This window comes from Pezoporus wallicus, unplaced genomic scaffold (assembly GCF_028554395.1).
Source record: "Pezoporus wallicus isolate ANWC-B61680 ecotype Strahan unplaced genomic scaffold, APGP_CSIRO_Pwel_v1 contig_13458, whole genome shotgun sequence".
NCBI lineage: Eukaryota > Metazoa > Chordata > Aves > Psittaciformes > Psittacidae > Pezoporus > Pezoporus wallicus.
The window spans coordinates 515,216-533,020 of NW_026635549.1; the positions used below are offsets into that span (position 1 = coordinate 515,216).

General features: G+C 37.6%; 1 protein-coding gene across 24 annotated transcripts in view; it reads right to left on the reverse strand.

The window, feature by feature from the left end:
* DLG2 (discs large MAGUK scaffold protein 2) overlaps positions 1-17,805 on the reverse strand; it is a 995,744-nt gene that overhangs the window by 364,823 nt on the left and 613,116 nt on the right. For all 24 annotated transcript variants that reach the window (XM_057396723.1, XM_057396722.1, XM_057396721.1 and 21 more), the window contains one exon: positions 7,381-7,431. In XM_057396723.1, coding sequence (XP_057252706.1) covers positions 7,381-7,431 — 51 coding nt within the window. The remainder of the gene's footprint in view (positions 1-7,380; positions 7,432-17,805) is intronic.

Genomic DNA, 17,805 nt, shown 5'->3' on the forward strand with positions numbered 1-17,805 from the left:
TCTTTGATAGGCACCCAGAGGGAGCTAAATGTATAGAATTATTTCATCTTCTTCTCCTAATCACAGTGTAGCAGTTAATTTTTTTCCCTAGTCACTTATAGCTTGCCCTCCTCCTTCACCTCTCTTTTTGTAGCTTTGCAGCTTTTCTATTGTGACTACAGGGATGCAAAGTGCTGCCATGCCACAGCTGGGAAAGAATTCACCCTCTGCACAGCTGTAGCAATGATGAATTACAGGGCAAGTCTTCCTTATAAAAAAGAGGTAAAAAAAGACATGCTTTTTACTGTTTGCCCTGGATAACTCAAATTCTTCTGGCACTGCATATTCTGAAGCAGTCCAGACCATCCCTGTCTGTAGAGGATGTTAAACAGATGAGTCCTCCTAGTCTTGCTACTGCTTTGGGACAGGTATGGGCAGCTCACCTATTCTTGACCGCACTCAACCTGTAGCAATGCAACTGTCAATAGCAATAGGAATAAATAAAAATGTTTTGTTCACATCTCCAAGCGGGATATAATAGTAGAAAGTTGTTCCTTCACTTCTTTAGCCAATAATCATCAGTAAGACAGTTACATGGGTTTACTGAGTTTCCAGTCCCACTCAGTGAATGTGGAGAATGACAGTTAACAACACTGGGCAGGAGCTTCTCTCCCCCCAAAAGATACAGCCCTCCATGTCCCAGCTCTTCTGCCTTTCCACACGTGCTCCAGACTGGCACATTTCAGATCTCTTACAAACACAGGTGAAACAGATCCCCACAAGACACACTGATCTCTACAACCAGGAAGAGTTTCAGCATATAATGACTGTCTGACAGAATAAGAACAAAGAACGAAGTTTTCCAGTGATTAGTTATATTTTGGGTGCCCAATTAGGGCTGCTCTGAGGTGACAAAGTCACATGCTTTGTGTGAGCAATGTTACAAGAAAATCAGACCGTTCCAAGGAACCTTAATTTAGGTCAATGAACTAAAGCAACCAAATTCTGCAGTTGCTTTGGAAAAGGTTGACCTGGTATTTCAGTGTCGCATTAGCAGGACTGCACACCAGGATCCTTCATCTCCTTTCATCAGCTTTCTCCTGCACAACCAAAGGTCAAAGCAAAATCTGGTAAGGTACAAGAGACAAAAGGAGAACACGGGCCTTAATTGCATCCAGAGACCAGAAAGTCTGCCCTTTCCAATGCTTACAACCTCTCTGAAGGTAAACCGCAGCCACAGACACATGTGCCTATCAGTGTCAACTTTAAGCTGAGATGTAGTTGGAATTAGAAAGCATAAGAGAATTTCCTGCACAGTGATTGCATACACTACACTTTCCAAGGATATTTCTTATTTTTGCTTTCCATTTTACAGAACTATATGTGGCACATAAAGGGCAAAGACTTTGCATAGATACCCAAGAGATCAGTTTTTCAAACTGGCTGCACAAGAACAAAAAAGATGAGATTCATGTTTTCTGTTTGCTGATAACTCTGCGTCCTACATAGATACTTCTGCCTCTTCTTGTGGGCAGACTGTGGCCCCTTCCAGAAAGATTCCTGTGGGTGTACCTTACTGCAATAAACACCCATAGGCCACTATTCTACTATAAACCTGATACAAGCTAGTCAGTAAGAAAGATGCTGCCTTTGAATTATAATTCATTTCAGTCTGAGGCTGCAAGAATAACCACCACTTACTCTCACTTAGGAAGCAGGCAGAACCTAGCAAAGAAGAAACATAATAAGGGCACCCAGTGAGAAAGCTTTCAACAGTGAATATATACAGTTCTGTAAAATGAACACTCAGAGAGCAAGACTGTGTTTGGAGGAGCTCAGCAGGTACCCGAGGGATACTTGCTTTAAAAGATTTACTTTCTCCTGTTGGAAGATGTCAGACCACTCCACTGGGGCTGTTGATGGTTGGATATTGATTTGTGTACTCTGGGTTCTCAAAAGGCACAGGTCTACAGAATAAGCTTTTAAGCACTGAAAATACCTTTTCCTAGTGGCCATTTCTTGACCACTCACCTTCACTCTGTTATTTCTGAAACATACAAAGGAGGATTTTCCTGGCACCGCAATGTCCTACCATCTTGTACTTGAGAGTTCAAAGCTTATTAATGCATGAACAACTGGTGTCTAACACCTTATAAAAAGGCAGAAAACAGATACATTACTCTAAAGGTGAAAAACTTATTTCCCAGACATACAAGCAAACAGCAGATAAAGAGCTGAATATGTGCCAGCAATGTGCACTCACAGCCCAGAAAGCCCTGTACTGCATCACAAGAAGCGTGCCCAGCAGATCGAAGGAGGTGATGCTCCCCCGTTTACTTTACTCTGGTGAGACCCCCCCTGCAGTCCTATGTCCAGCTCTGAGGCAACAACACAAGAAGGATGTGGAGCTGTTGGAGCGAGTCCAGAGGAGGCCACAGAGGTGCTGCGACAGCTGGAGCAGCTCTGCTCCAGAGCCAGGCTGGGAGAACTGGGCTGGTAAAGACTGGAGACGAGAAGGCTGCTTAAGGGGAGAACTTATTGTGGCCTTTCAGTACTTTAATGGGGGCCTACAAGAAATATGGGGAAAGTTTGTTTAGCAAGGCCTGTTCCAGCAGGAGAAGGGGTAATGATTTTAAACTAAAAGAGCGTAGATTCAGACTAGATACAAAAAAGCAAGCTTTTCTAATGAAGGTATAGAAACACTGGCCCAGGCTGCCCAGAGAGGTGGTAGGTGCCCCATCCCTGGAAACATTCAAGGTCAAGTTGGATGGGGTTTTGAGCAACCTTGAAGACATTTTTGCTTATTGAAAGGGGTTTGGACTAGATGTGCTTTAATGGCTACTTCCTACCCCAACTATTCTATGACTCTTTGCTTCTATGATTCTATGGCCTCTGTTAAAACAAGAAACATAGATAGAAAAAATATTACATTGATCTGAGTAAAAATCCTTGTGTCATTGAATGCAATCCAATTCCCACTGCTCTTCAGTATTCAGTGCAAGGCACCTTATTATATTTTTGCAAACTTCTGCATTTTCATAAAAGAAATTATTGATGAAAACAGCATAATTAATAGCTCCTATTACAGTAGTAATAACTCTTAGGTTTACAAGGTACCAAAGAAAATAAAAGCCCAGGCCTCAAATAAATTCCTTACTCTACTAAAATGTACAAGAATTGCTTTTTCCATTGATTCCTCAGGGTTTTCAAATTCTATGCTGTAAGTTTACTTCTGATTACAGTTCCAGCCTTCCTCGTTGAGGTTTGAATAGACCCTGGAATGCAGTGGAAATGTGGAAACCCAACCTTTACAGAATAATAATCTTGAACTAGAAAAATAAAATCTCATGGTACTTGCTGTCACTGAAATATCAAATGAAAGCAAAGAAGAGGGAGAGAGTAGATCTTCTCTCTCTTCACTCAACAGAGCATGGGGTGGATAGAGAGCAAAATGTATCAGAGCTGTCACAGCAGACTTCAAGATGATAAATCATTATCAAGCATGATTTACTCTTATGAAATATCTTTGACCTGATTTTCTAAGGAAATCATTATGCCATGTGAGCATTCATGCCTGTCTCTCTTTCAACTGTAGCATGCCCAATAGTCAATTGCAACCAAATCTGAAAAAGTGAGGAGGAAGCAAAACAAGTTACTAAAAACTTTGTAAAACTATGTGGCTCATTTAAAACAGGAACATCCTGCAATGTAACCTGAATTGTTATCATAGGCCAGACAATCCACAGGAGTATAAAAGAAAAAGAGCCACTTTGTGCATGTCTCAGCCTTGGAAAACTTCTCAGTCAGAGCTTGACCTGTTCAGATACCAAGGTCAGTCAATCTCATGATGACAAGGCATTGCGATCTAGATGTCTTTAATTCCAGTGTTGATAGAATTTAATCTTTCCACACAGCCTATTCCACAAAAAAATAATATGATTTTATACAGGTAATGAAAATCTGTGTTGAAGCATCAAAAGATTCTGTGAAAACAGCTTTACTAATCATAATGACCTCTTTTTCTCTAACATCTGAAGAACAGACAAGGTTAGATGAGCAAAAAAGGAATGAGAACTGAACTCAGATGCTGAACTTGGCATGAATAGGACACGAATCATTAAGTGACCCATTGTCTGTCTTTATCCTTCTTCAAGGTAACTACTGATGTTGGATGATATTCCATCAACTTCTGTTAAAATCCTCTCTTCAGCATACCCCTCCAAGCACAGCACTGTGCCAAGGAGTCAGTCAGTTTGAACTTTTCTCCAGCTTAGAGAAGTTAGGCTAGGCTTTGTCACAGACTCTATTCAGTTTCCTCTTACACTGACCACTGATGTATAAAAGCGCATATCAGTCTTGATAGCACTGGATATATTTTCAAAGCCCTGCTGTAATGGAAGACTAACATCACTGCACTAATATGAGTCATTTTATGTAGAATTTCCTTTTCATGGTGTCTTCAATATTCAAGCTGGAGCAAGGTAATGGCTTATTTTTAGGAATTTTTTATTAGCATGCATTTGGGCGTTGTAGTTTATTAGAAATCATCAAGTCTTGTTTACACCTGGATCTGCATTTTATGCCTGCAAGGTAGAGAAACTCACACATTCTCTGAGGTAGTTGAAGGAATTAAAACTGTATTTTTTATTATTATTTTGAGAAAAGAATTTTTTTGATTTCCCTTAAATGTGTTACTCGAGTAGGTTCTTTAGAGAGCTCTAAAGGAGGAGCACTTATTTAGCAGTGATCCTTGTGGGGATCAGGGATTGGTGATGGTACCTGATAAGTGGCTGGCACAGCTGAAGAGTGAAAAGATAAGAGCATGTCCCTAAGGAGGAAGCTGGCAGAGGGGCTATTTAAAACTTCCTTACCTCCTGGAACAGCACTAATCACAGCTTTAAGGTAGATCTGCCTCAACTTCACCATTTTTGTGAGCTCTCACTGAAGCCTTTTAAGCTCAAATCCCCAAGTCTTGTTAAACTGTAAACTAGGACGTAACATTTTAAATAGAAACAACTGAACAACATTATGTCAAAGAGCAAAAATAAAGCTTTCTACACTAGCTGACTGTATCCTTGCAGTCATTTCTTGGTATGCCAGCTGGGTCTCGGGCAGCTCAGTGATGCTCAGCAAGCTCTGCACTGTTCATCCCGCCAATCCCTTAGCAGAGTTTCCTTTGGGCATTTCTGAGACCCTGCTGATCTGTTCCTGAGCTCCACATGGGACACATTCTGCCAACATGCACACAGCGGTTCTATGTTACCCCAAGGGATGGAACCACCTCTTCATCCTGAGGCAAGGTTCATACCAAAGGCAGTAATTCCTCAGGAATACATCCCACAGATTCATGTCACCTATTGATGAAAGTGACCTCCTACAATTAAATTCATGGTGTCCTTGCAAAGTCTATAGAAACTGAAGTAATCAATCCTTTACCACCTTCCCTTTCAGTCTGCTACATAAAAAAAAGCAGGAAAGAGTGCAAAAGCCCTACTATATCTTCAACCAATTTATCTTTTACATTGTAAAATCCTTTAAATTATACTGACTTTTTAAAAATGTGGATAAATGTCATGAAGAAAATATCTGATGGTTTTGGGATGCAGAAATCTATAACTTGGATAACTGGACTAAAATGGAGTTTATTGCAAACTGTTTGATATGGGCAAACTACATTTTTATCTCTCAACAGCAGGAACCTTAATACATTTTGCAGCTTTGCCATTAAGTACAGAGAGATGATTTTTCCATCTAATTTCTAAAAGCAGTTTTGTGGAAGAAAATGGGTAATCAACACGGAGAATGCCTTTCTTCTGAAAATGCTTTTAGTCTAATATAAATGACAGCTATTTAAAGGCAATCACTTGTGTTTTATATCTCACACAAAAACCAGCAGACACAGTACCCTGCCTTTGACACAAAACACTGATACATGTGACAGAACATTTCAAGCAGTAACAATCAGAAACCATAGATTCAGCAGCATCCAGAAAACAACTGAAATATCCTCCATTTTTTGCTATTGTTGTTCAGTTTTGTAACTTATATTGTGCTGTATTATGTTGTGAATAACTAATTATCTGCATCGCACAGGTTCAGGTGATGAAAATCACATTCATTGTTCAATATGTACATTGATAACTTACACATCTGTTAAAAATAAAGTGGTTTTCAAGATATCACCCAGGAGGCATTCTGTTCTGTTCAGTGACCTTTGGAAACTCTAGTCCAATGAATAACTAGTGATGCGCAAGTAAGTTGAGAGACAGTAGATAAAAAGTGCCTATAACCTTACATGTTACCTGTTACAAGGATAGCTATGGTAAAAAGATATATTGCTGTTTCATAATCTGTCAGAGAGAGAAAATCAGTGAGAATATAAGCTTTTATCGCTTTAAATTGAATAGTTATGGAATTTATTATCCTGGACAATTAAAAATATAACATGGAGAAAAAGTGCAATGAATTGTATAATCTAAGTATCTAATTTAATGGTATTTTACTACCTTACAGGCATTTGTTCATATGTCATCAGTCACATCTTGGTAAATCCGGCCTTGCCTTCAAACGTTTTATGTAGAAAGAAGCTTAACTGTGTTTGCTTCAAGATGGAAAAACTTCATATTAGCAGAATGTTGGTAGAATATTGAAGGAATTCAGCAATGACAATCTTGCATCCATTGGAAATCTCTGTAAGTACTATGATGCATGACAAATCTTAGACCTTCTTTTTTACACAATATATGGCCATCTGGTTTTGATCCTGAGGCAAAGAAAGTCTGCAGTCTAAGGAAAATTACATAACCAAAAGCCAAGGAAAACCCACCAAATCCAAGAAGATGGGATGCAGCACAAAGTTTAACTATTTCTTTTTCCTTTTTTGAGACTTTTAAACCACACTACCACCAAAGTCTTCACTGCCAGCTCTGATTATAGCTCATGTAATTTGGACATCCATAAACGTGCCTGTACACATAGATACGGCCTATAGACAATAAAAAACACTTTTGCAATTCTTGTTCTATAGTAAATAGATGTCTTCCATTATGCACACATGCGAGGAAATTAAGATTAAATGAGATTAGACACCACAATTCCATGCCACAAGCTAAGTCACATGGGCTTTTCCCAATAATCATATGCCTAGTTAAGCGTCTGTATAGTTATGGCGAAAAAGAGCCTGGATACTGGTCTGCAAGTAGCTACATCTGAAACTTCTTAAAAACATGAAATGCATATCCTGTAGTATCACCCACATTTTTATTGTTTAGAATAAAGAGCAGACATCTTTAATTAAAATGCAAATAATTTTATTCTTAGCCATTTTTAATTCCATAATTAATTGCATTATTTTTTATACAGATTATTTTTTCCTATAAGAGAAGAAAAATGTACACTTACCCTCTCCAAAGTAATTTCTTCAAATTCATATTCAATTTCTGTTCCATTGACCTACAGAAAATGAAAACAGAAAATTCCTTAAATGCATATGGAAAGTATTTTGATAGGGATATTGTACAGATATCCCAGTATGATCAGTTTACATGATGAACATGTAGGTGAGGCTACCTAAATTATAGCCTGCTTAGCTCTTTTTTGTCTTGAATGGCATGTAATCAAGCCTATGAACTTGAAAACAGTAACAGTTCAGCATGTGTGAAATAACAAGTCGCTCATATGATTTGACTGATATTTGATATAGTGTGTTGGCACTATTTGATATAGTTGGACTTGGCACAAATGTTTAAATAGCTTCCAAGGTAATAGTTTCATGGCAAAAATAGAAGACCTGTTTCTAAAAATTGTTCCCACAAATGGAAAAGAGATTAATTATTCATTGCCATATGAGCTCCAATTTACCTTGTACTAGAAAACCAGACAGGAAATTCACAGTACTTATGTAAAAATCACTCACTGATACATACACTGAAATACATCTTGTTTACTGTATTAACCTAGGGCAAGAACATGACAGGGGACCTTTGCAAAAGACAGCTGAATGGCAAAAAGGCACAGAATGTTAATGTAATTCTTACGCTGAGTTTCAGTGTCAAAATAAATTAAACTACAAAATGTAGAGCACCAAAATGGATTGCACTGGACAAGAAATCTATCAGCTCAAGACATGACACTGATTTAAGCAGTATTGTTTCAAGAAACCTTGTTCCAGTCTGGCATAGTTTTTTTTCTGTCCCTCTAGGCAATTCACTTAACATCCCTTCCTTTGTTTCCACATTTCTTTCTCATAGTACTGCATCTGAAAATGCTACAAAAGCTGACTGTATTGTCAGGAAACTGCAGAGTAATGAAAACACTTCTATTACTAAAACCTGAGAAGAATCCAATGTCCCTCAGCTGCAGGTAGGCAGCAATTCTTTTTAATTTGGCAAGAAAATATTGATTAATCAAAAATAATAGCCATTGCCTATGAATCATGACAGTTCAGTTTTGGTGATGATAGGATGTTTCCTGGAAAATAGTTTTGCTTTATTGTTTTATTTCATTTATACTTAATGAAAAAAAATTAAGAATTGTAAGGCAAAACTGATGCCTTAGGATTGACCAAAACTTGGAGAGACAAATCTGTTATTTCTCAGAACAAGAATGTTTGTTACTACTCCCCACTCCCAGCCACTAATTTCCTGTATTAGCTTTCTAACTGCAATCAGAAAACACAGTACACAAATCATTCTTCATCTAGTCAAGCACCTTTCAAGTGTAATTACCTGCTTTGCTTGTGAATATTACAACTAGGTACATATAGCTACCAAACAAAAACTTCCTATAAATGCTACCAACTATTTAATTTGTCTGCAATTCAAGCTCCGATAAACCACAAAAACAGTAATAGAAATACAATCCTTAGAATCTACGTTCAAAAGGAAAGAGGAAGAAGGAGAGTAGTCCAAGGAAATAACTCATGCTTTACAATGAAACAAAACTACAGCATCAAGGAATAAAATATTTAATACATACATAATACCTGTGTCTTTTTTTTACATTATTACAATCTGGTAATCACACTACACTAAACCCAGATATGAACAAATATTTTACTATAGGATATTTTATAGGATATTTTCCTGGTTTATGTTACCACTTTAATGCTTTCTGCATGGACTCTTCTATTAATATAGGCAACTTACTAGGTATGAATAGCTTTATAGCTCATCCATTTCTCATCCTTTCTTGTCTAATGATAATGAAATCAAAGCTATCTATATGTCTCTGCTTTCATGAACTTCTCTTTCATCTTAGGTTGGTGGATAGCTCTGATCTGTGTCTTCAATTCCTCAGTCTTGCTCTATAAAGCTGTCTTTGCTTCACTGCTTATAATCACTTTTCCTTTGCATTAAAAACTCGTTAGTGCAGCAAAATAGGAAAAAGCAGGACATGAGAAGTGAGCAATCTCTGTATAGAGATGAAAGGGGAAAAAGCAAGCTGAATACTCAATTTGTATTTGCACACAAACTATATCTTGATTATCATCATCTGAGGAGTTTCTTTTATCATCCACAGTCACAATTCCAAAAGGGTCTTCAGTTCAAATTACCATTAATCGCAGCAGAAATCTATTACCAGGTTCCATAGCAGCAGGGTTGATACAAATTAAAAAGATGATCTTGTTCCAGTTCCTTTTATTTAAGCATATCTATCTACATATGCATTCATTGCCCTGTTTTTCTTGCTGGTCACGCAGAAGACCAACGCACTTATTTCGTAAACCATCTAATTCGATGTTGCACCTACTTAAGGCAGTTGTGATGATGCAGTATGGCATGCAATACTATTTATTGCTAGCACCATTTGATTTCATATTTAGACTCTTTGGCTGCACCAAAGCTGCTAAATCAGAGTTAATTTTCAGCCAAGTCTCAGTGCTTAAGGCTGTTTCTGTCTGGAGTCTGCTGGAAGCAAATAGTCCAGAGGTAGCCAACAGTTAAGCAGGAGAATCATGGCTCCGGTGCTGGAACTGGTTTCTCGGTCCTCTCATTTAGCAGCATATGGACATACCCTCTGTTTTTGTCTATTTTAACTTGACAGTCTCTGGCCTGACAAAGCATCTAAATAAGCTGTCTGAATGCAAAACTTCCATTTCTTGCATTTCCATGAGTTTTCTGAATTCTGCTTTTATATCAGATTGCAGCAAGAACACAGCAAACTTTCCTATGCCCTGTATGATCCTAGGCGACTATGAAAAATTCCAAACCTTTTCATATGGTTTTCTCTTCTCCTCCACAGTCAAAGAAATTATCAGCTTTTCCAAGTCATTTTGGGAATATTCTGCCCCATCTTTCAAGAGCAAAAGGTTGACACAACAAATGTCTTTAATCCTACCAAAATTTTATATTTATAATCCCGAAATGAGAGGTAGCTCTCTTTATACTCAGTGAGAAGAAACAGGCACTTCTAGGTCTTAACTCACTTCATCCTACACTAGCAATCTCAGGTAGGTTAGATGAATTGTGCCCCTGAGTTTTCCTTTCACTTTCTGTACAAATAGAGTCTAAAAATTATGTGTAGAGTTTGGTGAGCACTTGCCTTAAATCTGTTTTCTCTGTATTACTCTTACCTGTAGGCTGATAACAAAGTTCTTGCTTAAGGGATATCGTATGTCTTTCATCATTATACACCAGTGAAAGGTCAGAATGTTGGTTTAGCAGCTTTTCTGATTGCTTTTTTGGGCTTGTCTGCACCTGCAACTGGCAGCACATGCACAGCATATCCAGCACCTGCTCCCACAAGCCCAGTTAGTCTCACCCCTTCTCCAAAAGCTCATGCCAAGATCTTTTGCTGTTGGTTTCCCTCTGCGACTTGGGACACTAATATTGCCTCTCTGGAGAAAGAGTGCTCAATGCCACCTGTGACAGTAACAGGTCCAGAGGACTCGGCAGAAGATGGTAAGAAGTGCACAAGATGAGGTCCATGGGAGAATATGATCTGTAAGTCTGTATGCAAAATTTGGCTCATCCAGGAACATGTTTTATTTCCAGTGGAACAGAAAAGATGTTGACCAAGGCAATATACATAAGTGCTGCATGAGGAACAGGTCTGCATGAAACCTTTAGATAACTTTGAGGGCCTTTGTTGCCCTATTGCTCAGGAACAGCATCACCAACATACACTTCAGATGCAAGAGGGCTTCTCCGTCCCTTGACCTGACATATGTTTATTATCCAGGGTCTGATGAACTTACAGCCTCTGTAGAAGAAGTCACCAAATTCAATGAAGTCCCGCTATTTAAAGCAACTACTTGTGAAGGTGGGGTAACAGATGCCTTTTATTTACAGCTGTACCTGCTGTACTGGAGTACTCTCCCAAATTTTTGACAAGAAAATGTCTTTAAGAAAGAGATGCAATGTATACTATCTGGATTCCAGCATTCAAGAGAAATTTCCTGGTGAAGCTTGAATCACTTCTACCACTAGAGTTCACTTATCTTTCTGATATGAAAGTGCTAGGTATCTTCAGATGACACTTTCTTTTATAAGAATGAGAAAGAAGGAACAGGAACAGAGTTTTTTTTATACTTTTTTTGTGAAAAAGCTGAAATAAAGCCCAGCACAGAGAACAGCAAAATAAGGACCTGACAGACTCAGAACTGTTTGCTCCTTTCTGCAAAGAATTTGACTTTGACTTCCCAGGAAGTTTCTCTCAGTGCAGTTTTAGAATAGCATAAGCAGCTGAAGCAGTCCCTTAATGAAAATCAATTCTACAGATTGTGACAGATTCTTAAAATCCTGAAGAAAAATACCCTGTTGGGTTCTGCATTTTCACATACTCTGTCACTTTGTTAAGACATTTATAGATATATTTTTTCTCATAATAATAACATGATACCTTTTATACTTCTACAGTTATTTGATTTGACAGACCTGTTTACACTCAAACAAGTAAGCATTGCCTAATTCTTTCTTGCTGTACTTCACATCTACAACTGCATCCACCCACTCAATAAGATAAAGATGGCATCATATGAATTTTAATGATAAGAACTATATTACAATAGTGACAATGGCATCAAAACAGCTCCAATTTATACAACTGTAATACTTTGAAACCATTGCACCTATTCTTTCCAACAAAATTTGTCATTAGAGCTGTTTATTATGCTTAGTCTTATTTTTGAGAAGGGAACGTTTTGCTTAAAAATTACATCTGTAGACTTTTATTACAAACAAAATCCATTTTTAATTATAGTGAATCTGATATTGTTTGTCAGCTGCCTTCAAGAAAAAAACCTGCTTTTTCTACTTTAATTATCACATGCTTAGGAAGGTATTCCGCCACTGATTTTCACTCCACAGGCAAATTGTATTCTTTTGGCTGTATGGTTTCACCTGCTGCCTAACCACCCAAACCTCACCAGTATACAAGATTGCCAGATTCTTGTTGTACAAGGAACCCTAGGATGTATTTGTGCTTTAGAACTTTCCAATTGGCTGCATAATTAGGCTGGTCCATTTTACATTTCAGAAACATCAAGGCCATTTAGGTAGTTTAATGAAGATAAGGTTTAAATAGCCCTTCATGATTTCTTTATCAGCAGGACCAAAGACTGATCCTTATTGAGCCCTTTGCCATGTCCAGATTAAGGTTTTTTCTCCATTAACGTCAAAGGAAACCTGTCCTTTTGATACTGTTTTCCTAGAGCATTAAAATTTTCCTTTCTAAATGCAGACAAACATACAGAAAGCATTCTCCTGCAGTTCTGATTTCAAATATGATGATTTTGTGTTTTCAAACTGTCCGAAAGAGGCTGACAGAAAGCTTTTCATGCTAATCTTTCTTATCTACTTGAGTGCCTTTTGTGACCTTTTTATTTAAGATATGCCACATCTATTTTTACTCACAGTGCGTAACTAAGCACACTCATTGTCATCCATATTGCCTTTAGGAAACTAGGACAATATATTAAGTTTTTTGAATGAAAAGTTACCATAACCTAAAACTTTCTCATCACTATATGACTGTTCTGGTACGAAGAATGGAGAGTGAAAGACTATCTGTTGTTGAAAGAAATTTATATTTAATCAGGAATAGGTCTTACACAGTATGTGTGCACTTGATGTGTGAATCCTTGCACAGATGCCTACAGAGCACTCAACCATCAGCCATTATATGCCTTTTAGGGGAAGTATCACCCTCAACACACAATTAGAAGAGCTCCCAGAAGCCACATCCAGCTCTCGGTCAATACCTATAAAGATCTACAGCACATTCACAATCAACCTGTATCCTGCTCAAAGGGTACTTCTTTCGATCATTCTTTTCTTCTTAGATGTCTCCTATACCCTTTTCCAGGTCTTAATTTTTAGTCAGCCTTCTTCACTGTTTGTATACCATACATACACATCCTTTCCTTTCTTTTTTCCTCCCTCGCTGTTTTTTCTCCCCTTTCTGGGTTTTCTTGCTTTCATTCTCTCATTTAGCAAGTAACTATTATCACTGTTCTCTGGTTGACTCCCAGATCCCTAATTTTATCTTACCTTACCTCATATCTCAAATCTTGTTCAGAACAAAATAATGTTTTCTGTATCTATAGTGAATCACCATCCCCTAGCTCTAATCACAACTTCTTATGTCTTCACCTCATCCTCCACTGATTTGACTTTCATTCTTTTTACATTTTTTGTTTCTTCCTTCTTCCTACCTCCAAATCTGTTCTTTTTCTCTCACAATCAGATGCACACACATACATACCAAATTGAGCACTTTATCTAATCCCACTTCATCTAAAGGATTATTTATTATTAACTTTCCAGTTTGCCATCTTTTCCAGCTAAACTTTTAACATGATCTCCTATATACACCACAGAACAAAAGTGCCTATCTGTTTGCAAGTATAAGCACTTGATATATTTAATTCAGACCCATCACAAAACTCCCACTTTCATAAACATAATCCACTGTGCAGATTAAAGTAGAGATCACAATTTCAAATGAGGTTCGCAGTAAGTGGAAATGAAATGACATCAATGCATGAATTCTGTTTAGGCTAGCACCTCCAAGATGTACGAAATTAGTATCAGCAAAAGAAGAAGAATGCAAATTTCAGCTTTTGTGCTTACAGCTTTCTATCTTACACTAAGAGAAATTCATATGCCATCATATTAGCTTTCTAACAGGTAGGAATCTAAATTAAGGAGTCATCTAGGCTTTTTTTTTCAGGCATCAGAAGGGGCTGATTTACGCTGTGTGCCTTAGTCTTCAGTTTGAATTGCCATTCAAAGTGCCTGTCGGCCCACTGATTAAATAGAGATACTTTGACATTTAGGATTTGAATCCTTAAAAAAATAATTCTGTAAAATGTAAAATTCATTATATTCCTGTATCTTAAATCTATAAGATAGATCAGTGCAGGAATTTCAAACAGTGCATTCCAGAAAACTAGAAACCGTCATTTTTTTTTTCCACTAAATTACATTCTTTCTTGTGCGATTCAGGTCATTTACTATACAGCTGCAGAAGTTTGCAGTCACTCTGCCTTTCATTTTCTTCTGTGCTTCTGCCACTGCTGACACCCTAACATATGAGTTATCATAAACACTCCATTTGTTAGGTTCCTATATCTCTGGTCCATTTCAGTTGTAGAGGAAAATCTATCAAACTTTTCAGCAGTCTGAACAGTTCATCCATTTCTGGAAATGATTTTCCTGGGCAATATTTCATTCAGTGCAAAAGATACATAAAAATGGAAAACTGCTGTTGCTTGATTGACCTTATTTCATCAACAAGGATTATAAAGTACTTGTAACTTGGGACTTACAAGGATATTTTCATAATGTTTAATACTGTAATTTGCATAATTTTATTTAAAAGGTTGATCGCTGTAGTTAGAGTGTTTAAAAGGCTGACATTAATACATAACTGGGTTGTTTGATTAATTTAAACACTTAAGATAATTTTTATCTCAGTTCTATGGAAAAATCAATAGCATACTAACTGGCAACATTTTAGGCAAGCAAATAATCAAAATAATTCACTTCATTCTTTGATATCTGTGATATGCTCATGTTGCAATTGTATAATGAAATACATAACATACATAATAAGCATTCCCCTTTTCCTCAATAACTATACAACCAAGACAATCTATTCTCTTGCAGTTTGTTAAATGATAATGTACTGCGACATATTTTTGTGCCTAAAATTATCTCCTAGTAGCTTTTTTTACCTTTGATGGTTAATACTCTATTCACTGCTCTCTGACCACACTGCTTTTGAGCAAACCATAATCAATGAATTCTCTTGGGATCTTTTCATGGGTTAACTAGCACAAGTACTGAAGGCTAAACCGTATTTTTGATAACACTGGTGCAACCCTATCGGTGCCACTGGGCTTCTACTAGTGTAACTAACATTACATTTATTCATCTGTGGAGGTACTTACACTCGCAGGAGGAGCAGACTTGAAAAAGTAAAGAAAATACTTGCAAGAATGATAAAAATGAGTAATAAGGAATATTCACATAATAAGGTATAAGTAAATTTATAGACAAATGCCCATGTATTGCACAGGAAAAACTTTTCACACATGAATCATTTGCTTTGCAAGTGCTTTTACTGCAGCAGAAAGGTTCTCTATTTCCCTTAAAATCTTGGAAGACACTTTAGTGTACGTATGGGCAGGGAGCCACAGTCCTCTGCAGTCTACAGCTAACAGCATAGCAGAACAGCTCCCTCATGCCTAATTAATTTTGCTTCAGGAAAAAAAAAAAAGACAGACAATCTGAATGGTTAAAACAAAATCAAAATGGTTTCTGCTCCTCCTCACAGCTTAGGGAAAGAAAATTGATGTAGCTGTTGTTCACAGGGATTAACAGCGCACACTGTGAGAAGCAGCTAATACAGCACCGTTGATCATCACTGGTCACATATCTAAGCCTAGCCAAAATTAAGCAAATTGTCCCAGATGTTCTCAGCTTTCTTGGTAGGAAAAACTGTTTTTTTGCATCAGTTTGAGAGAAATTTCTTCTTTTTTTTTTTTCCATTAAAAAATTTTCAACTTGGGTTTAAGAAGAAAAAAATCACTTTCACCCACCTCCACGGTTTCGTTATTTCTGATACAAAGATGCGATTTTGAAAGGTGAACCTGAATGTTACCTTTGAAATAACTTTTATTCATTGCCTTAGTATTCTAAAAAAAAAAAGATATGTGCTTTTAAGGTTATCTGTTAGTGATTGCATGTAACAGCAGAGTTGCTTCACTGAAGCACTATGGAAAAAGGCAAAAGAAAGCCGGAGAAAAGTGCTGATGCATTATGCTCTTCAGAGCATACACAAAAAGCTTGCACTGCACAATAAGCTCCCACAGATGAAGAAAGTAGTGTTGGGAGAACATCTATCGCAGGAAAAAGATTCTAAGCACATTTTTAATACATTAAAATGCACAACTGTAATACAGAAATCATTTGAAAGTATTTAATGTTATGCAATACTACATTAAAATGTCAGGTATTGCATCAACTTTCAAAAGTAGAGCATAATTTACCAACTATATGAAGTCTCTTTAGTATGTTCTCCACAGGTATCCTGAAATAATCAAACCTATGATTCCAACATCTAAACTGTAAACTATTTGGCAGGAGAAATGTGGAAAATATTCTGGTTCTTACTTCAACGATATGCAATAAAGTTTGCGGTCAATGACCATCATAGGTGGATCTATGTATACGTCCTGGACATCAAATTCTCTAATATCTACTAAACAGACACTCCTGGGCTTTACTTCACTGTACATGCTCTAACATGCTTGCTCTACAGAACAAGTTTAGATTGGATATAAGGAAGAAGTTCTTTATTGTAAGGGTGGTGAAGCACTGGAATGGGTTGCCCAGGGAAGCTGTGAATGCTCCATCCCTGGCATTGTTCAAAGGCCAGGTTGGACAGAGCCTTGGGTAACATAGTTTAGTGTGAAATATCCCTGCCTATGGCAGGGGGGTTGGAACTAGATGATTTTAAGGTCCTTTCCAACCCTAACTGTTCTATGATTCTTTGATTCTAAAAGCTCATCTGCACCCCCAGAAAAAACACATAAAGAGTCAATGGAGGGTGAAGGACCCCAAATAATACCCTGCCTGGCAGCTCCCAGGCTTGTCACAGGAGCCATCACTATGTGTGTTGGTAAGGGCATAGGGGTTTGGAGAAGGGCTCCAGCTCAAGGACATGCACACTCAAGTGCCAGCATTTGGAACAGCAAGGATACAGGGCCAGATTTACCGAGTTGATCAAGTGTCTAAATCCAGCTACTGGCAATTTTCACACTATCATATGTAGGTATACATATAGATGGGTAAGGGGGACATGATGAGACTACTGGTGGTACTTTTGTTTGTAAGAGTGCTGATTGTGTCTGCGCTGTTCTGTTCAGCCACGTGTACACTTGTATATCTGTCCTGTTTGCGTATATGCTTACTGGGAGTACAGGAGCAGCTACTGGGTAGACGTTACCTCTATCAGGCTACCAAATTCACCAACCCCTTAACATCTTGTAATAATTGTATTACAGGTATTGCAAATATACTGGGGTTTGCTATCACAGACTACAACACAATGCAAGGTGAAACTGAGAAAAAAAATGGTTTAGCTTTGCAGGTTTAACGTTTATATTTCCACCAAAGCAAAAAGATAAAAACGCGACAGGCTCATAATCTTTTTGAGTTGTTCTTCACTAAGAACTAGCAGGGAAAGAACAATGTCTAGAAAGAGAACTGGAAATAAGAAACTATGTTCAAAGTGTACATGATGGCAAACTATACCACATTAAAGCTTTAACTTGAATAAAGCAGGGGAATGCCTACAAAATATAAATTAACTAGGGTT